Raw genomic sequence first — 22247 nt, 5'->3', positions numbered from 1 at the left:
GCGGGACGTCACAAACGTAAAAGGGAGACACAGACGCTGCTTGACAGATGTATGTTAAGTAGAAAAGTGTGATGGGGTATTAAGAAAACTATCATGGTCCAGGCAGGACAAATTGCAGTATTAGGTCATCATCCTGGGTGATGTGCAAAGGACAGGTATTGCCTTAAAATATTGCGATGCAGGGGTTTGACTCCCTGCAGGCTGAGGCGAGCACGGATTACGCTGTGTCAGGGGGGAGAGACAAGAGCTGGTGGCTCTATGACCGTACCTTCAATGCAGCTGACATCTGATGTGCGGCACCGAAGCCGGCGGCTACCACACGGCTCTGGAGCTCATTCCTGTGCAGATCGGGAAGAACAGGGCTCAGGCAGCAGCAGGAAGATGCCCCTCCAGGGCTGAGATCTGCCACCCTCCCACCAGGTCCAACACAGGAGGCACACCCGCGGGATGAGGCCCGGCCACTGTCCAGCCGGCAATCAGGACACCAGACCAGCAGAGAAGGGGTGATGACTGCCTGAACACAGGTCCCTTGAGCAGAGAGGCCCTCTGGGGACACCACTGCAGGTAAGAGCCTGGCCGGAGGTGCAGGAGGGGTGGCGGGGGGTGCGGAGGCCAGCTGGGACCAGGATAAGGTGTCCGGACCCCAGACAGCCGCAGCCCGCGCCTCCCGGAAGTCCGCGACGGGGAACCTCCGAACTCAAGGTCCCAGTCCCCGGAGGATGCGTAGGCCGCAGACCGCCGGAGGACGCCACGGACAGTGCTGCGCGGAGATAGTGGCCGGCGGGTCGCCAGGGGGATCCCACCAAGGTGCGGAGGGAGCAGGGAGGGCTAGAGCAGGTGGGGAAGGTGTCTTCAGGCCGACAGGAGCCTCCGTCGGGCCGCACAGCGCTCACGGAGCCAGTCTCCGGGCAGTCCCTCAACTTCAGTCCCCGGCCTCCGGAGGTACAGCAGACCGCGGTCACAGGAAGCCGCAAAAACGGAGCCCAGCACAGCAGGTACCTTCTTACAGCTGTGGGCAGACCCAAAGGTGGCCGGGGGAGCCGAAGGGCACAGCGGGAGGCAAGCTGATGGTGAGGGTCTGCTGTCTCGGGTCAGTGGACAAATTGAGGCCCCGGCTTCTGAAGGATTGGTAGGCCGCAACCCGCACAGATGCAGGGCACATCTGCCGGCTCCACGAACCACACAATCTGATGCAGGGGGTCTCCAATAGGCAGGAGAGTGTTCCCAAAATCACCAGGGAGCTGTTAAATAGCGTAAAATGTATTCCCAGGGCAGGAGCTCCAGCTCAGCACATCTGCTCGGGTCTGCTGTCAAGCCACGCCCCCAACATTTCTTGAGTCTTATTTGGCGAAAGAGCCCTATATAAATACAGTTATTATTAATTATTACTTAATGGAATTTGTCATGGGTTATTTGATTTAAGCTACAGCAAGTATTTTATAGTTCTTTAATACAAGTGCAAAATACATAAGGTATTATATAGTGCCTCATCTTTCATGATATAATTGCACACTTTTTTTACCATTGGGTATGAAACTGCTTAGATTACTTTTATGTTTAAATGAATAAACCATAATGGGTGATTCACTTAAGCCAAGTTCCTGTGTGGCTGCGGAAAGTTACTGGTATCAAGCAGTGCTTATTAGGTGTGTGCAAAAATAAACAAAATCACATTGTGCAATTCTCTTGTGGGATCCCTCTCATAACTGAATGTCCTCCTAAAAGTCTTACAAAAATATGTGTAGTATTGTGCTCCTGAAACAATTTCTGATGCAATAGTTCAGCAGGCACAACCGTAGTATCGCTACATACTTAATGTGTGTTTCTTAACAAACAGGCCTTAGGGCTATCCTAGAAGTGTTTAGCTTTGAAAGTAGGCTTGGCTGACTTTGTTGTATCAATGATGATACTAGCTGTGACACTACTGATGACCGCTCTTGCCTGTGGGAATTTCGCTCATTCACAGTCTGATTTTAAAGCATGCCAGATAATACAGAACTACACTGTGCTTAGGTACTACAATTGTCCTGACTATCTGAATGATAGGTTGACACCAAATGGATATGGATGACTCGTCAAAAGGTTGACTTGTTCAAATGGTCGACATGATAATGGTCGAAATGAGTATATTTGAATTTTTTTTTAATTAAGTGTATTTTTTTTTTTAAATTTAACTTTTTAATGCTTTACCATCCACATGGTCTGAAATTAGAAATGGTAACCTTGATCAAAGCATGGCGAGCAAAGCGGTACACTAATTGGGGTTCCACGTGCTTTAAGTTAAAATTTGACGCCAAAAAAAAATAGGATTTTAATACCTACCGGTAAATCCTTTTCTCCTAGTCCGTAGAGGATGCTGGGGACTCCAAAAGGACCATGGGGTATAGACGGGATCCGCAGGAGACATGGGCACATTATAAGACTTTGAATGGGTGTGAACTGGCTCCTCCCTCTATGCCCCTCCTCCAGACCTCAATTATAGGAATGTGCCCAGGGAGACGGACATTTCGAGGAAAAGGATTTTTGTTACACTAATGGTGAGATACATACCAGCTCACACCACAACACACTGTACAACTGGATTACAAGGAATACCAGATAACAGTATGAACGAAAAACAGCAACCAGCTGAACATAACCGATACACAACCTTAAACAATAACTAACAATACAACTGCAAGTAACAGTCCGCACTGGGATGGGCGCCCAGTATCCTCTACGGACTAGGAGAAAAGGATTTACCGTTAGGTATTAAAATTCTATTTTCTCTTACGTCCTAGAGGATGCTGGGGACTCCAAAAGGACCATGGGGTCTATACCAAAGCTCCAGACTGGGCGGGAGAGTGCGGACGACACTGCAGCACTGACTAAGCAAACATGAGGTCCTCATCAGCCAGGGTATCCAACTTGTAGAACTTAGCAAAAGTGTTTGAACCCGACCACGTAGTTGCTCGGCAAAGTTGAAGTGCCGAGACCCCTCGGGCAGCCGCCCAAAATGAGCCCACCTTCCTGGTAGAATGGACCTTCACTGACTTCAGCAACGGCAATCCAGCCGTAGAATGACCGTGCTGAATCGTATTACAAATCCAGCGTGCAATAGTCTGCTTGGAAGCAGGATTTCCAATCTTGTTGGAAGCGTACAGGACAAACGGAGCCTCCGTTTTCCTAACAAGAGCCGTTCTGGCGACATAAATTTTCAAAGCTCTTACGACATCGAGAGATTTTGGCACCGCCACGGCATCCGTAGCCACAGGCACCACAATAGGTTGATTTATGTGAAACGAAGAAACCACCTTCGGCAGAAATTGTTGACGAGTCCTCAGTTCCGTTCTATCAACATGGAAAATCAAATATGGGCTCTTGTGAGACAAAGCCACCAATTCCGACACCCGTCTGGCGGACGCCAAGGCTAAAAGCATGACCACTTTCCAAGTGAGAAATTTCAACTCAACCTTTCGCAAAGGTTCAAACCAGTGAGACATAAGAAATTGCAACACCACATCAAGGTGCCACGGGTGGCACAAACGGAGGATGGATATGCAGCACTCCCTTCACGAAAGTCTGGACTTCAGGAAGGACGGCCAATCCTTTTTGAAAGAACATAGATAAAGCCGAAATCTGCACTTTGATGGAACCCAATTTCAGGCCTGCATCCACGCCTGCCTGCAAAAAATGGAGGAAACGACCCAGCTGAAACTCCTCCGCAGGAGCTTTCTTGGCTTCACACCACGATACATTTTCTCCAAATATGGCGATAATGCTTCGCCGTGACCTCCTTTCTAGCCTTAAGGAGAGTGGGGATGACTTCCCCAGGAATACCCTTTCGAGCTAGGATTTGGCGTTCAACCTCCACGCCGTCAAACGCAGCCACGGTAAGTCTTGAAATACGCATGGCCCCTGCAGTAACAGGTCCTCTCTGAATGGAAGCGGCCAAGGATCTTCTATGAGCAATTCCTGAAGATCCAGATACCAGACCCTCCGTGGCCAATCTGGTACGACGAGTACTGCCGGAACCCTTGTTCGTCTTATGATCCTCAACACTTTTGGAATGAGAGGAAGTGGAGGGAACACCTATACCGACTGAAACACCCACGGAGTTACCAGGGCGTCCACTGCACTGGCTTGGGGGTCCCTTGACCTGGAACAATACCTCGAAAGCTTCTTGTTGAGGCGAGACGCCATCATGTCTATTTGAGGAATTCCCCAACGCCTTGTCACTTCTGCAAATACCTCTTGATGAAGAGCCCACTCTCCTGGATGGAGATCGTGTCTGCTGAGGAAGTCTGCTTGCCAGTTGTCCACGCCCGGAAGGAAGACTGCTGACAGAGCGCTCACGTGCTTTTCCGCCCAGCGGAGAACTCTTGTGGCCTCCGCCATCGCCGCTCTGCTCTTTGTTCCGCCCTGGCGGTTTACGTACGCTACCGCGGTTAAGTTGTCCGACTGAATCAGGACAGGTAGGCCTCGAAGAAGGTGTTCCGCTTGCAGCAGGCCGTTGTAAATTGCTCTTATCTCCAGAACATTTATGTGGAGACAAGTTTCCTGGCTTGACCATTTTCCCTGGAAACTTCTTCCTTCTGTGACTGCTCCCCAGCCTCGGAGACTTGCATCTATGGTCAGCAGGACCCAATCCTGGAATCCAAACCTGCAACCCTCTAGAAGGTGAGAACTTTGCAGCCACCACAGGAGAGAAATTCTGGTCCTGGAAGATAGACTTATTTTCCGGTGCATGTGCAGGTGAGACCCGGACCATTTGTCCAGCAGGTCCCACTGAAACACCCGGGCATGAAACCTGCCAAACGGAATGGCTTCGAAGCCGCAACCATCTTCCCTAGCACTCGAGTGCATTGATGAATCGACACTCTTGCCGGTTTCAGAATCTCCTTGACCATGCATTGGATTTCCAGAGCTTTTTCCGCTGGAATAAACACTCTTTGCAGTTCCGTGTCCAGGATCATGCCCAAGAAAGGCAGCCGAGTTGTCGGAATCAACTGAGACTTTGGCAAATTTAGAATCCAACCATGATGTTGCAGAACCGTCAGGGAGAGTTCCACATTTCTCAGCAACTGCTCCTTCGATCTCTCCTTTATCAGGAGATCGTCCAAGTACGGGATAATTGTGACACCTTGCTTGCGTAGGAGTACCATCATTTCCGCCATCACTTTGGTGAAGACCCTCGGGGCCGTGGAAAGCCCATACGGCAACGTCTGAAATTGGTAATGATAATCCTGCACCGCAAATATCAGGAAAGCTTGATGTGGAGGATATATCGGGACGTGTAAGTAGGCATCTTTTATGTCGACTGACGCCATAAAATCCCCCCCTTCTAGACTGGAGATCACTGCTCGAAGAAATTCCATCTTTATCTTGAAAGTTTTCAAATACAGATTGAGGGATTTTAGGTCCAGGATCGGTCTGACCGAGCCTTCTGGCTTGGTACAACAAAGAGGCTCGAATAAAACCCTTCTCCCCGTTGGGACGGGGGTACCGGGACAATGACACTCTGTTGACACAGCTTTTGTATCGCAGCACTCACTACTTCCCTTTCTGGGATAGAAACTGGCAAGGTTGATTTGAAAAATCGGTGGGGGGGGGGCACCTCCTGAAACTCCAGTTTGTACCCTTGGGACACTATGTCTAACACCCAAGGATCTAGGCCCGAGTGAAACCAGACCTGACTGAAGAGTCTGAGACGCGCCCCCACCGGCACGGACTCCCGTAGTGGAGCCCCAGCATCATGCGGTGGACTTGGCAGAGGCCGGGGAGAACTTTTGGTCCTAGGAGCCTGACACAGCATGCAACCTTTTTCCCCTTTCTCTACCTTTTGAAGCAATGAAGGACGAACCTCCTCCTTTTTTGTATTTATTAGGCTGAAAGGACTGCATCTGGTAATGGGATGCCTTTTCTGTTGTGCTGGAACATAAGGAAGATAAGATGACTTACCCGCTGTAGCGGTACACACCAGGTCAGCGAGGCCATCACCAAACAAGACACTACCTTTATATGGGAGAGCTTCCATAGCTTTCTTGGAGTCGGCATCAGCATTCCATTGATGAATCCACAGCGCTCTCCTGGCCGAGACTGCCATGGCATTGGCCCTTGATCCCAAGAGGCCAATATGTTGGCCCTTGATCCCAAGAGGCCAATATGCCTCGCCGCATCCTTTTAGGTAAGCTGCTGCATATTCTTTCCCCTCTGACGACAGGGAAAAGTGGGAGTCATCTCCCAATGTGGACAAAGCTCTGTCACGGCTGTCCAAGAAGGTGACGCTACCGTCTCCCGACACTGCTGCCCTCAAGGATCCTGCAGATCCTAAGCAGGAAACGACAGTAAAGGCCATTTATGTCACTACGGGTGCTCTCCGGCCGTGGCGTCGGCATGGGGACGCTGCGTCCCCATGCCGACGCCACGGTCGGTCTGAGGAGTGCACCCGTAGTGACATAAATGGCCTTTACTGTCATTTCCTGCTTACGATCTGCAGGATCCTTGAGGGCAGCAGTGTCGGGAGACGGTAGCGCCACCTTCTTGGACAGCCGTGACAGAGCTTTGTCCACATTGGGAGATGACTCCCACTTTTCCCTGTCGTCAGAGGGGAAAGGATATGCCATAAAAATTCTCTTGGGAATCTGCCACCTTTTATCAGGCGATGCCCAAGCTTTTTCACAAATAGCGTTCAGTTCATGAGAGGGGTGAAACGTCACCTTAGGCTTCTTTCCCTTATACAAACAAACCCTCGTATCTGGAACAGCAGGCACTTCAGAAATATGTAAAACATCTTTAATAGCCACAATCATGTACTGAATACTCTTAACCAATTTTGGATGTAAACTGGCCTCACTATAGTCGACACTGGAGTCGGAGTCCGTGTCGGTTTCCGTATCAGCTATTTGAGTAAATGAACGCTTTTGTGACCCTGAGGGGACCTGTACTTGGGACAAGGCGTCCTCCATGGATTTTCTCCACGTTTGTGTCTGAGAATCAGATTTATCCAGCCTTTTAGACAATAACGCCACATTTGCATTCAATGTACTCAACATATTCACCCAATCAGCAGTCGGCGGTGCCGACAGAGTCACTCCCAAATCCTTCTCTGCGCCCCCAGTAACTTCCTCCGGGGAGGAGCACTCAGCCTCAGACATGTCGACACACCGTACCGACACACACCCACTCACACTGGCTATAGGGGACAGACCCACAGGGAAGCCTGTTAGAGAAAAACAGAGGGAGTATACCAGCTCACACCCCAGCGCCCATATAATACTGAAAAATAATATATGATGTGTGCGCTGTTATAATAGCACCAAATTACTGTGATCGAACCCTCTGGAGCTAATGGTGTCCAGTAGCCTAAGAAGCAGAGCCTTTAACTCAGAAGAAGTAGGTCTGACTTCTCTCCCCTCACTCCCACGAAGCAGAGAGCCTGTAGCCAGCAGGCCTCCCTGAAAATAAAAAACCTAACATAGTCTTTTCAGAGAAACTCAGAGAGCTCCCCTAGTGTGTGTCCAGTCTCTCTGGGCACAGAATCTGAGGTCTGGAGGAGGGGCATAGAGGAAGGAGCTAGTTCACACCCATTCAAAGTCTTATAGTGTGCCCATGTCTCCTGCGGATCCCATCTATACCCCATGGACCTTTTGGAGTCCCCAGCATCCTCTAGGACGTAAGAGAAAAACAAAAAAGGAAAAAACTCATGACCTATTCATCAAGCAATTCATTGTCAACCTTTTGACCATGTTGACCTTGTTCATTTCGACTATTTGGTGTTGACCTTTTGACTATCGACCTATTATACCATAATCCAATTATACAGATACATCCACGTTTTCTATCAATTTGACTATATATCAGTAAAAGGCACAGAAACCGGAAGGAGCCATTGTTACTAAATGATTGCACAATAAATGTAACATCTGCATTCTATAGCAAGCCTCTATTTAGCCCAAATCATAAAGATTTGGTTTGTGTGGGCTCAAATTCATCCGGACCCACAATGGAGCACAAACTTCAAAACATAGATGCTTTCATCAAAGCCGTGACTGGGTATACTTAATATTGTTTTTTCTTGTACAGATGACGTTTGTTTGTTTTACATAAACTTCGTTAACAATTTAAGCATTCAGGTTTTCCTTGTTAATATTTTCCCCTTTATTATCAATGTTTACAAACATTATATACTATGTGAGGCAAAATAATCTTCCCGATGTTAAAGGTTAACCAAAAGGCATGGTACATAATCTAAAAGTGCATGGAATACAGTTTCTCTAACGTCCTAGTGGATGCTGGGGACTCCGTAAGGACCATGGGGAATAGACGGGCTCCGCAGGAGACTGGGCACTCTAAAGAAAGATTTAGTACTACCTGGTGTGCACTGGCTCCTCCCTCTATGCCCCTCCTCCAGACCTCAGTTAGAATCTGTGCCCGGCCAGAGCTGGGTGCTTTTAGTGAGCTCTCCTGAGCTTGCTAATAAGAAAGTATTTTAGTTAGGTTTTTTATTTTCAGAGAGCTTCTGCTGGCAACAGACTCTCTGCTACGTGGGACTGAGGGGAGAGAAGCAAACCTACTAACTGCGGCTAGGTTGCGCTTCTTAGGCTACTGGACACCATTAGCTCCAAAGGGATCGAACACAGGACCTGACCTTGTCGTCCGTTCCCGGAGCCGCGCCGCCGTCCCCCTCGCAGAGCCAGAAGTCAGAAGCCGGCAGAAGCAAGAAGACATCGAAATCGGCGGCAGAAGACTCCTGTCTTCACATGAGGTAGCGCACAGCACTGCAGCTGTGCGCCATTGCGCCCACACTACCCACACACTCCAGTCACTGTAGGGTGCAGGGGGTGGGGGGGGGGGGGGGGGCGCGCCCTGGGCAGCAATTAGGATACCTCTTGGCAAAAAGACACATATATACAGCTGGGCACTGTATATATGTACGAGCCCCCGCCATTTTATTACACAGACCCGGGACTGAACCCCGCTGCTGAGGGGGCGGGGCCTTCTTCCTCAGCACTAACCAGCGCCATTTTCTCTTAACAGCTCCGCTGAGAGGAAGCTCCCCAGGCTCTCCCCTGCAGTATCAAGGTAGAAAAAGGGTAAAAAGAGAGGGGGGGCACATAAATTTAGGCGCAAAATTATCATAAACAGCAGCTACTGGGTAAACACTAAGTTACTGTGTAATCCCTGGGTTATATAGCGCTGGGGTGTGTGCTGGCATACTCTCTCTCTGTCTCCCCAAAAGGCCTTGTGGGGTCCTGTCCTCAATTAGAGCATTCCCTGTGTGTGTGCGCGGTGTGTCGGTACGTTTGTGTCGACATGTTTGACGAGGACGGTTACGTGGAGGCAGAACAAGTGCAAGTGACTGTGGTGTCGGCGCCGACACCTGATTGGATGGATATGTGGAAGGTGTTAAATGATAATGTAAGCTCCTTGCATAAAAGGTTGGATAATCTGTCAGGGTCTCAACCCGTGTCTGATTCTGCAGCTCAGAGGCCGTCAGGGTCTCAAAAGCGCCCACTATCCCAGTTGGTTGACACGGATGTCGACACGGATTCTGACTCCAGTGTCGATGACGATGAGGCAAAGTTGCAGCCTAAAATGACTAAAGCCATCCGATACATGATTATAGCAATGAAGGATGTATTGCACATACCGGAGGAAAACCCTGTCCCTGACAAAAGGGTATATATGTATGGGGAGAAAAAGCAAGAGGTGACTTTTCCCCCTTCACATGAGTTAAATGAATTATGTGAAAAAGCATGGGATTCCCCCGATAAGAAAGTGCTGATTTCCAAAAGGTAACTTATGGCGTACCCTTTCCCGCCAACATAGGCGTGCGCAGCACATTTTATTAGGGGGTGCACGACTGGAGTGGCGTGCCTAGCACCGCCTACTGGGTGTGCCTAGCACCGCCTACTGGGTGTGCCTATTACCGACTACTGGGCGTGTCTAGCACCACCTAATGGGCTAGTATACACATATATATTAAAAAGAAGGGTTACACACACATTATAATATATATACATATATATATATATATATATATATATATATATATATATACAGAGAGAGAGCGAGGACAGCGCAGGGCGGGGAGGGAGGGTGCGCGGTGTGACGTCAGCACGTCACATCGCAAAACAGTCTGAGCATGACAATGGGTGAGCTGTGCAACAAGCCACAAGAGCCGACCTTAAGCAATTTCATGCCCTAGGCAAGATTTTTGTTGGTGCCTCCTAGAAGACAATCCCACCACCAAGCTTTTTGCTTATACACAGACACCAAAAATAACACGCTGGTTTATGGCATAGATAGATAGATAGATAGACAGACAGACACACTGTATACAACAATATAATTTCCAAAGGTCTGGCACACACATAAGCGTAGCAACTTGGCCCGGTGCCAGCACAGAGAAGTACTAGTAGATCCTCCCAGGATGCGGCACTCAGAGCACGATAATAATTAATAAACAGCGCAAGCCTTGTTACATCAACGTTTCAGCTTTTATAGACTGTTTTCAAGATAAAGACAAACAACAATAGCTCACCTTAATATACACCCACCATCAACATGTGAATCCCAGAAGCCGCACTGACCGGCATCATACATACACACAAAATACACACATATATATCAGGATTTTTTCAATTTCAATACTGGGTATCGAGATTGAAAAAATCTCAGTCCCGGGATTTCCGGATCCCGGGATTGACCAGTCCACCTTCAATCTATGTGTGTGGGAGAGAGGGTCAGGGGGGTTTCAAGTAAAAAAAAATATATATAAATAACCTACTCACTAATGAGTAGAGGGGTCAACCAAGGTCCAGAGGTAGCGTCAGGCAGTGAGAGTCCCTCACTGCCCGGCTCAGTGCTGCCTGGGGAGAGAGACTGCCGGGCGGGGGGTGGTGGAGGAGGAGGTGAGGCTGCCCGGCTTCAGAAGGCAACACCTGAGCCGGGTGCTCAGAGCTGCTCGGGAACTCGGGAGAGAAGCTGCCAGGGGAAGTGGAGCAGGGAACTGCTCATACGCAGTGTAATCCCGTGAATCCTGTGATTGGAAGCGCCAATCCCAGGATTCAAACCCTGGTGTTTTTGGGCCGGGATTCCACAGATCCTAATCTCGGGATTGGCCTCCCTATTCACAATTGGCCTTGCTGCCCTCCGGTAGAAACAATAGATGGCGGCACTTGCAGGACTTTAAAGCATGAGTTGTCAACGTTTCAATGTATTCAATAAATTTTCGTCAGGACATAATGAAAATTATTGTCCTGAAGAAAATGTATTGAATAAATTGAAACGTTGACAACTTAGCAAAGGAACGTAGCATGCTTTAAAGTCCTGTAAGTGCCACCATCCACTTAGCATCTATATATAAACACACACATATATATATATATATATATATATATATATTTATACTGTGTATATATACTTAAACATATATACATACTGAGTATACATATATATATATATATATATATATACACACACACACAGACACTTTTGAATACATGAAAGCTGCCTTACTTTTATCAAAAATAGACGTCATCGCTCATCGTGCGCTGGTCCATCCCTGCATTTTGTGGTGGAGGGTAGCGGTCCTGGCTCAGTGGTGGCGCAGTGCTCGGAGTCTCACTGACTCCACAAAGGATCATGGGAGGAGGAGCTGCTGCAGCCGGGCATGCGCAGCAGCCCTCCTCCCGGAGCGGCCGCCATATTTCTTAGGGGCATCCATCCAATGCTATCATACATACGCTGACTACAGTGCCCCACCAACAGTCACAGTGCCGGCGCCACAGCCCGCAGTGCACCCGCTCTGGCGCTACCGCAGGCGGCTCTGCTCAGATGTGCGATTGCAGAGCCGGTGGCTGCGCCACATCTACACATTGGCAGCACAGTGGATCACAGGCGCGAGATGTGCGGGGGGTGCCGGACATTAGGGGGTGCCTGTGCGCACGCCTATGCCCGCCAACGGACAGGATGCGCTGGGAATCCTCCCCTAGGGTAGATAAAGCTCTGACACGCTTAACTAAAAAGGTGGCCCTGCCGTCACAGGATACGGCCGCCTTAAAGGATCCTGCAGATAGGAAGCAGGAAAGTATCCTGAAGTCTGTTTATGCACACTCAGGTACTATACTGAGGCCGGCTATTGCGTCGGCCTGGATGTGTAGTGCTGTAGCAGCATGGACGGATAATCTGTCTGAGGAAATGGATATCTTAGACAAGGATACCATTTTACTGACCCTGGGGCATATAAAAGACGCTGTCCTATATATGAGGGATGCCCAGAGGGACATTTGCCTACTGGGCTCTAGAATAAATGCAATGTCAATTTCTGCCAGAAGGGTCCTGTGGACTCGGCAATGGACAGGTGATGCCGACTCCAAAAAGCACATGGAGGTGTTACCTTACAAGGGTGTGGAATTGTTTGGGGACGGTCTCTCGGACCTAGTTTCCACAGCTACGGCTGGGAAGTCAAATTTTTTGCCATATATTCCCTCACAGCCTATTAAAGCACCGTATTACCAAATGCAGTCCTTTCGATCACAGAGAAGCAAGAAGGTCAGAGTTGCGTCCTTTCTGGCCAAGGGCAGGGGTAGAGGAAAGAAGCTGCACAACACAGCTAGTTCCCAGGAACAGAAGTCCTCCCCGGCTTCCACTAAATCCACCGCATGACGCTGGGGCTCCACAGGAGCCAGGAGCGGTGGGGGCGCGTCTCCGAAATTTCAGCCACCAGTAGGTTCGCTCACAGGTGGATCCCTGGGCTATACAGATTGTGTCTCAGGGATACAAGCTGGAATTCGAAGTGATGCCCCCTCACCGTTACCTCAAATCGGCCCTGCCAGCTTCACCCATAGAAAGGGAAGTAGTGTTAGCCGCAATTCGCAAGTTATATCTCCAGCAGGTGGTGCCCTTCCTGGGCATGATTCTGGACACAAACCAGAAAAGGGTGTTTTTCCCGGAGGAGAAGGCTCAGGAGCTCGTGACTCTGGTCAGAGGCCTCCTAAAACCAAAACAGGTATCGGTGCATCACTGCACGCGTGTCCTGGGAAAGATGGTGGCGTCATACGAAACCATTCCCTTCGGCAGGTTCCATGCGAGGATCTTTAAGTGGGATCTGTTGGACAAGTGGTCCGGATCACATCTTCTGATGCATCGGCTGATCACCCTGTCCCCCAGGGCCAGGGTGTCTCTTCTGTGGGGGCTGCAAAGTGCTCACCTCCTCGAGGCCGCAGGTTCGGCATACAGGACTGGGTCCTGGTGACCACGGATGCAAGCCTCCGAGGATGGGGGGCAGTCACTCAAGGCAGAAACTTCCAGGGGCTGTGGTCCAGTCAGGAGACTTGTCTGCACATCAATATCCTGGAACTAAGGGCCGTATACAACGCCCTGAGTCAAGCGGAACCTCTGCTTAAAAACCAACCAGTGCTGATTCAGTCAGACAACATCACGGCAGTGGCCCATGTAAACCGCCAGGGCGGAACAAGAAGCAGGGTGGCAATGGCAGAAGCCACCAGGATTCTTCGTTGGGCGGAGAATCACGTACTAGCACTGTCAGCAGTGTTCATTCCGGGAGTGGACAACTGGGAAGCAGACTTCCTCAGCAGGCACGACCTCCACCCGGGAGAGTGGGGACTTCATCAAGAAGTCTTCACGCAGATTGCAAATCGATGGGAACTGCCACAGGTGGACATGATGGCGTCCCGTCTCAACAAAAAGCTAAAAAGATATTGCGCCAGGTCAAGGGACCCTCAGGTGATAGCTGTGGACGCACTAGTAACACCGTGGGTGTTCCAGTCGGTCTATGTGTTTCCTCCTCTTCCTCTCATACTAAAGGTGCTGAGAATTGTAAGAAAAAGAGGAGTGAGAACAATACTCATTGTTCCGGATTGGCCAAGAAGGACTTGGTACCCGGAATTGCAAGAAATGCTCACAGAGGACCCGTGGCCTCTGCCTCTCAGACAGGACCTGTTACAACAAGGGCCCTGTCTGTTCCAAGACTTACCGCGGCTGCATTTGACGGCATGGCGGTTGAACGCCGGATCCTAGCGGAAAAAGGCATTCCGGATAAAGTTATTCCTACGCTGATAAAGGCTAGGAAGGATGTGACAGCAAAGCATTATCACCGTATATGGCGAAAATATATTGCTTGGTGTGAGGCCAGGAAGGACCCTACAGAGGAATTCCAGCTGGGTCGATTCCTGCACTTCCTACAGTCAGGAGTGACTATGGGCCTGAAATTAGGGTCCATAAAGGTCCAGATTTCGGCCCTATCCATTTTCTTCTAAAAAGAACTGGCTTCACTGCCTGAGGTTCAGACGTTTGTTAAGGGAGTGCTGCATATTCAGCCCCCTTTTGTGCCACCAGTGGCACCTTGGGATCTTAACGTGGTGTTGAGTTTCCTGAAAACCCACTGGAGTGAGCCACTTAAGACCGTGGAGCTAAAGTATCTCACGTGGAAAGTGGTCATGCTGTTGGCCTTAGCTTCGGCTAGGCGTGTGTCAGAATTGGCGGCTTTGTCATGTAAAAGCCCCTATCTGGTTTTCCATATGGATAGGGCAGAATTGCGGACTCGTCCGCAATTTCTGCCAAAGGTGGTGTCATCCTTTCATTTGAACCAACCTATTGTGGTGCCTGCGGCTACTGGTGGCTTGGAGGATTCCAAGTTGCTTGACGTAGTCCGGGCTTTGAAGATTTATGTGACCAGAACGGCTGGAGTCAGGAAGACTGACTCGCTGTTTGTCCTGTATGCATCCAACAAGCTGGGTGCTCCTGCTTCAAAGCAAACTATTGCTCGTTGGATCTGTGGCACGATTCAGCAGACTCATTCTGCGGGTGGGTTGCCGCATCCAAAATCAGTGAAAGCTCATTCCACGAGAAAGGTGGGCTCTTCTTGGGCGGCTGCCCGAGGGGTCTCGCCGAGCTGCTACTTGGTCGGGTTCAAACACATTTGCAAAGTTCTACAAGTTTGATACCCTGGCTGAGGAGGACCTTGAGTTTGCCCATTCGGTGCTGCAGAGTCATCCGCACTCTCCCGCCCGTTTGGGAGCTTTGGTATAATCCCCATGGTCCTTACGGAGTCCCCAGCATCCACTAGGACGTTAGAGAAAATAAGATTTTACTCACCGGTAAATCTATTTCTCGTAGTCCGTAGTGGATGCTGGGCGCCTTTCCCAAGTGCGGACTTTCTGCAATACGTGTATATAGTTATTGCTTACTAAAGGGTTATGTTATGTGGCATCAGTTGAGTGATGCTTGTTTGTTCATACTGTTAACTGGGTAAGTTTATCACGAGTTATACGGTGTGATTGGTGTAGCTGTTATGAGTCTTACCCTGGATTCCAAAATCCTTTCCTTGTAATGTCAGCTCTTCCGGGCACAGTTTCCTTAACTGAGGTCTGGAGGAGGGGCATAGAGGGAGGAGCCAGTGCACACCAGGTAGTACTAAATCTTTCTTTAGAGTGCCCAGTCTCCTGCGGAGCCCGTCTATTCCCCATGGTCCTTACGGAGTCCCCAGCATCCACTACGGACTACGAGAAATAGATTTACCGGTGAGTAAAATCTTATTTTTTCAATTGGTTTTGAATATATCGTCATTTCTTGGTATATAGCAGCATTATTTAATGGTTCTTGGTCAATGTTTTTAGTCCTCAGATTTGAAATGGCCCTATTGGCTGTGTAGAGGCCTTTCATGAAGCTGATGAGGATTGTTTTCCACCCAGTAACGAAAAAATTCTGCTCGTCGACGTAGCCAGACAAATGAACGTGAGCTTAGTCAAGAAATTGCAGCGATAGTGACCCACTGAGTGATATAAAACGTTAGAAATTGACTACAAATGTGTATCCCAAATGAAGGCCACCAACTGGATGATGTCATATTAAAAACCAATTGAAAATAAACTGTATTCCATTCACTTTTAGATTATGTATTTACATTTTGTATAGCATTTACCATGCCTTTTTTGTTAACCTTTAAAATCTGGAAGGTTATTTTGCCTTGACACAGATTTTAGTTTGAAACTCCAGACTAGGTGGAAATGAGGGAAATCTTATTTTCTTCTTCGAGGGGCCATGGTCTCCACAGGGTTAATTCTTAACCTTGGGTATGATGCTCGTGGCGACCAGGACTGACACTGAACAATAATCTTAGAAGTCTCCAAGGATGCACTGGGCTACTCCCCCTTCATTCCCCGCACCCATGCTGAGGCACTTACGTTTTTTCGGTGTCAGCATGGAGCTGGACACACTGAACAGGGGCCGGAGTTTTTTTAACTTTTTCTGTCTTTTACAACGGAATGATAGCTCCTGGCAGTCTAGAGAATGCCTGAGCTGTCTCTCCATCACCCCACCGGGCTGCAACACCACGAGTGAGAGGTGATTTTGGCGGGACTCCCACTGCAATCTTCTCACTAGCAAGATGCAGGGGCGCCCCAGGACTGCATACGGAGACTTGGGTGACAAGTAAGGCGAGTTCCCGCTTGCGGAGTCCACATACCGCGGTCTTGGGAGACACAGCGGCTGCTAATGTGTGCCCAGTCCATTAAGTGTACTCGCGGCTGCACTAGACCACAGGGCATTAATGTACACTGGTGCTGTGGACCCTTTAATGGCCAGAAGAACCATGGTAATATTCAGCACAGGGGAGGTAACTGCTTTCCCAGCAGCCCCTCCCCCAGCCCAGGGTGCCATTCTATAGAGGTCTTCCCTCCCTGGGCTGCTCCTCCTTCCTCTCAAGAGACGCTGAGTAGCCATCATATAGAGCTCTGCAGGTCTCCAGAGGCGGTGGGCTGTGTTTCCCTGTATACCTCTCCTACATAGCATGTTCTACAAAATGCTGAATCCTACCAGCATCCTCAAAGTGCTGTGTAGTTGGTAAGTGTCCATTGCAGTTACATTTGATTTCTGCATTTTATGTGACTTATGCTAGTGCTGCTTTATGATTTCTCTTTATTCAATCTGTACATTATATTTGCTTTCCCCAGACATCATTAGTTCTCTGATCTGAGGGATCTCTCCTTAGATGAGCCCTTCCCTCTACCTCTTTGACTAGACCTGCTCTCTCAGGGGCCCTTTCATCATCACTATGATCCTAAAGTTCTATGGATCCCTCTGCTGTTGGCCTTCTTACAGGCGGGCCTAGCCTTGGGCCTTCGCCTGGCTTCTCTGAAGGTCCAGGTCTCGTCTTTTATCAGTTTGTTTCCAGAAGAGACTGGCTCCATTACCAGATGGTTGCTCAATGGGATTTGTCTTTGGTTCTTCAGGCCTTATCAAGGCCTCCTTTCGATCCCTCGGAGATGGCAGACCTCAGGTGGCTAACTGTGATGACTTTAGTGGCTTCCGGAGTCCAGGCTGCCTGTGAGAGCTTGTGATGGATGCGAGATCTCGCTCATCGGCACTGGAGTCAGCCGGGGGTGTGATACAGCGCATCAGCACTAAGATGTTGCTTTGTGTGGGTCTGACAGGTATCACCAGAGGGGGGAGTTGTCACTCCCCTTCTCTGGCAGCTGAGATTGGTAATACATCTGTATGGGCTCAAATTCATCTGGGAGCACAAACCTCAAAACATAGCTGTAACAACCGGAACTCAGAAAGACCTCCAATTTCATATAGCTGGATCTTGAATGGATGCCATCGATGGGTATGAAGGATTCATATGATCGATGACTAGCTGATTCCAAATTCTGCTAACAAACATCGTGTGCTGCATTGTGGGCTCTTCACGAAGGATGCCAAAACCATTGTTGGGGTTGTCTCGTCAGTAGCACTTTTTTGGACGACCACTCCATGACTTGTCAGCCACAGTCACAGTTTCTCGGAATTTGGAAATTAGGCACCTGACAGTGTTATGTAAAATTGGGGTTCTTTTTGGGTGCCAGTTGTTATAATCTGTAGCTATGACACTGAAACTTTGTTCTCCAGACATCAAAATTACCTCAATTCTCTCCTCTTTTGTCAAAGCCATCTTCAGTTACCTGAAACATTTAAAAAAAAATGTTGTAACTTGTTAACCATAACTGCTATTTCAAATCTATTTGCAGCAATAAACTTTTCAGCATATTCTGATGTTGTTTGACATGTTACACGACACCCTTTCCATTTGAATAAACTGACCTAGATTCAAGATGGCCGATTTTAAGATGGCGCCATGTTCGGTACATACCCTAAAAGATAGTCCACCTCACCCATACCTTACTGGAGTATTCAGTTTTCCCATAACCTGCACAGTTTTTGAAACAAAAGGGTGTACTGCGACTTTTGAATTACCCTGTAGTACATTAACCCTGTTCTCTCTTGAGCACAAGGCACAGCTGATTGAATTGGCCCCACTGAATATCTGATTCTGTAAGCCAATACAAATGCTGCTTGAAACAGTCACTTGTTGCAGATATGCTTCAGGACACAGTATATGATCATGTGTGACACTTAAGTGGCATTGTGTAGATTTGTCAGAGCACACAGTCATGCTAGTATATTTGTTGATGTATTAAAGTACAGGTACTTGCGGAAATAGTTATTTTTAGTATTATTTGTACTATGTTTTAAAAGAAAAAGAACTCCTTTATTTTGTTTAACTGCATTTACATTTATTTTAGGTAATTCCAGGAAAGAAGTATGCTGCTCGTGTTGCTCCTAATCACCTAAATGTGTACATAAATCTTGCAAACTTGATCCGTGCAAATGAATCTCGACTTGAAGAGGCTGATCAGTTATACAGACAAGCAATAAGTATGAGACCAGATTTTAAGCAAGCTTATATTAGCAGGTAAGGCATTTAATAAATAAACCACAAAGTTACCAAAAATTTCAAGTTACAAGAGATTATTTGGAATGTTGCAGTGCATAGGCTAAATTCTTACCATATTGATGGCAAATTTGTAATATTCGCAGTGTTACTAGGGAGGCCAATCCCGGGCCGTTTTTTCAATCCCGGGATTCGGGATTGAAAAACTCTCAATCCCGGGATTGCCGAGATTGCAGTAGGGATCAGTGAAGGGTGTAGGTAGCAGCGCTGGAGGGGAGGGTGTAGGTAGTGGTGCGGGAGGGTGGGTGTAGGTAGCGGTGCAGGACTCGGGAGGGAGGGTGTAGGTAGCGGTGCGGGATTCGGGAGGGAGGGTGTAGGTAGCGGGGAGGGAGGGTGTAGGTAGCGGCGCGGGTGGGAGGGTTGGTGTAGGTAGCAGCGTGGAAGGGAGGGAGGGTGTACGTAGCGGTGCGGGTGGGAGGGTTGGTGTAGGTAGCGGCGCGGAAGGGAGGGAGGGTGTAGGTAGCGGCGCTGTTAGAGAGCACTGCACGGAGGGAGGGTGGTTGTAAGTAATACTACTTACTATTAGGTGGGCGGCAGCCATGGACACACTGAACGCCGCAGCATTTCAAATGAAGTGCCGGCCGCAAGCCAACCAGAGCTGGCGGACCGGCAGCCAATCAGGGAAGCGGCCGCAGCAGTCGCTCCTGATTGGCTGCCGCGGCAGCTTCCCTGATTGGCTGGCGGCCGGCGCTACATTTAAAGTGCCGCCGCGTTCAGTGTGTCCATGGCTGTCGCCCGCCTAATAGTAGTAAGTAGTATTACTTACTACCACACATGTGCAATGTAATCCCGTGAATCCCGGGATTGGAGGCTCCAATCCCGGGATTCAAATCCTGGCATTTTTGGGCTCAAATCCCGGTATCCCGCCGATCCCGGGATTGGCCCCCCTAAGTGTTACTAGACGTTTGCAAATTCGTTGTAGAGAACATATGGAAATACAGATGGTTGTGTATTTCCTCTAAATGTTAACATATCCTTGTTGTTAAAAGCCATCTGTATAATGTTTTAGGGTTTTAATTGAACTTTTTAGTATCGTATGTATGGTAGGAACTCCCATAATGTTAAATTTAATTGTTACTTGTGAATATAAATTTCAAAGAACAGAAGGAAAACGCAATATGAACTAGAATCGGTATTTTAGTCCTGAAAATGCGACATTACGTGGAATAAAGGGTTATTTAGTTGACGGGGGGTCGTAGAGTAGAATTAGAAGGTTCCTTAAACTGCTGTATGGTAGTGGTTCTGGTGTGAGTTTCCTGGCCATCGTTTTTATAACTTCTGTGGCCTTCCTCTGTTACTATTAATAGTTTTAGATGGAAGAAACGCTTTGTTTATGAGGAAAGGAACAGACATTTTTTTAAGCAAGCAATGTAGCAACCTTCTTTTTAGGGACACACTTTTTATTTAATTAGTTTAATCAACTTTTTTTTATGTTTGAAACTATTGTATTATAAGTGTATAAATGACTATTGTATTATAAGTGTATAAATGACACTGTAAAAAGTAAAAAAATTATTCCATAGAAAAAATATCCTTCGTTCTGTAAAGTTTATTAAACAATCATTTGTATCTAAGCTTGCTAGTTATCTCTGACCATGCAGTTTGTATTAGATTTCGCTAATTATCTCTAGTAATGCCTATCGGGTGACAATATAATTTAACATTCTAAAACTACTGAAATTATGAATGTAGATATCTGTTTTAGGCATACACATGACGTTATCAAGCAGTAGTCTATACAGTAAGTTTTAATATCACATGGATTAGCGTGGAAGTTGAAGGATAAAGTTAATGTATTGTTCCTCTTACTGTGTATATGTTTAGCACCAAGATATAGTATTCCTCACTCTAGCCTGAAAATGATTAGCACAGATCGGTACACATTTGAAGACCCCAATAACATAATCAACATATATTGCATGGCGGCAATAAATGTTTTGCAAATATTCTGACTAAATTTATGGTATTTGATCACATCGTTGTCTTGCAATAACTAATCCAGTAACACATAAGTGATATACAGTTATGGAATACACCGGATATAAACCTTGGGAGAAAAATGACAGTCTAACCATACTTTGTTAAACCTCTAATGTGTGTGTATAAACAGAATTATAGTTACAGCAGCTGATCATATAATACCTCATGCAAAGCGTTGAAAAGGTAACAGCTGTCAGATCAGCTGCATAGTCATGCATATGGGTCATGCAGATGGTGTTTTAAAGATCTAACCCCAGTACTCTAGCTGCCTCTGTTGCTTATCCTTTTGTGCACACAGTGAATGGTAAGTGAGAGAGCAGCTGGCTGGTTTAGGGTGATTAAGGAAAAGATGTGTTTCTGCTGTCAGTGAAGATGATGGGGAGCTGTCCTCTTATCATAAGACATTACAGAGCAATGTCACCACTTTCAACTGAAGAGAGGTAGAACGTAAGAATTATGTATCTGTAAGTAAGGAGGTGCAGAGGTCTTCTTCATTGCCCAGAGCCAGGACCCGTGTGCGCGGCACATGTGAACCAGACGCTTGTTGACGCTCATTTCGCCAAAAGAATTGGACTTGGACACACAGAGCCTGTGTATGGAATCCGCATTACGGTGGATAAAATCCAGTGTCTGACCAATTATTACTCCCTTGAATGATTACTAAGGAACATACAAAATCCTACATAGGGTAGCAATTTTCTTTTTATCATGTAAAAAGTATAAAGGTATATTGCCTGCAAATAGGGGGGTCAGAGCTTTCACCAAACCCAGCAAATGCATAATGGGTTCTGGAGACAGGGAAACACCAAGGATATTTGAATTTAGTGCCAGTGCTTCTTAAGGGCCCTACACATTAGGCGATGTGCCGCCGAGGTGCCCGACGGGCGACCCGGCGGCGGGGGGGCAGTGACGGGGGGAGTGAACTTTCTTCACTCCCCCCGTCACCCGGCTCCATAGACGTGCAGGCAAATATGGACGATCTCGTCCATATTGGCCTGCATGCACAGCCGACATGTCACCAGCGATGAACGAGCGCGGGGCCGCGCATCGTTCATCGCTGGTGACTCCACACTGCACGATATGAACGTTATCTCGTTCATTAATGAACGAGATCGTTCATATCGTGCAGTGATATCGGCATGTGTGTAGGGCCACTTACTCTGTGACATGCCCTTATTATATTGGGGAAAAAGTCCAATCCTGTTCATGTCCTAAAGAGAGAAACTACTGAGGAAAGACCAAGAAGACCAGGAGTATTGATAGCTAAAACTTTATGAGCCGTTTAGGATTAAATGCCTAGTAAAATATCCCAATCATTAGGATACCACTACAACAAAACATCAGAAAATATAACTCAATAACTAGTTCTCGTTTTGATGCATTTTTTAAAACCTGCTACAAAAAGTTATATACATTATGGAAATGTGTGAAAATAGGTGTCTGAATTTCCCATGTAAAAGAAATTAAACCTATTCAGTCCTCTTCTTCC

The 22247-nt window shown here is 47.7% G+C and overlaps 1 protein-coding gene across 5 annotated transcripts in view; it reads left to right on the top strand.

Moving 5' to 3' along the window:
• Positions 1-22247, top strand: part of TMTC3 (transmembrane O-mannosyltransferase targeting cadherins 3) — a 263792-nt gene that overhangs the window by 229376 nt on the left and 12169 nt on the right. For all 5 annotated transcript variants that reach the window (XM_063927659.1, XM_063927660.1, XM_063927661.1 and 2 more), the window contains one exon: positions 18570-18739. In XM_063927659.1, coding sequence (XP_063783729.1) covers positions 18570-18739 — 170 coding nt within the window. The remainder of the gene's footprint in view (positions 1-18569; positions 18740-22247) is intronic.

The sequence above is a fragment of the Pseudophryne corroboree genome, chromosome 6 (assembly GCF_028390025.1).
Source record: "Pseudophryne corroboree isolate aPseCor3 chromosome 6, aPseCor3.hap2, whole genome shotgun sequence".
In the NCBI taxonomy this organism is placed as follows: domain Eukaryota; kingdom Metazoa; phylum Chordata; class Amphibia; order Anura; family Myobatrachidae; genus Pseudophryne; species Pseudophryne corroboree.
The sequence above is the reverse complement of the archived record's forward strand: the minus strand, read 5'-3'. Positions and strand labels throughout refer to the sequence as shown.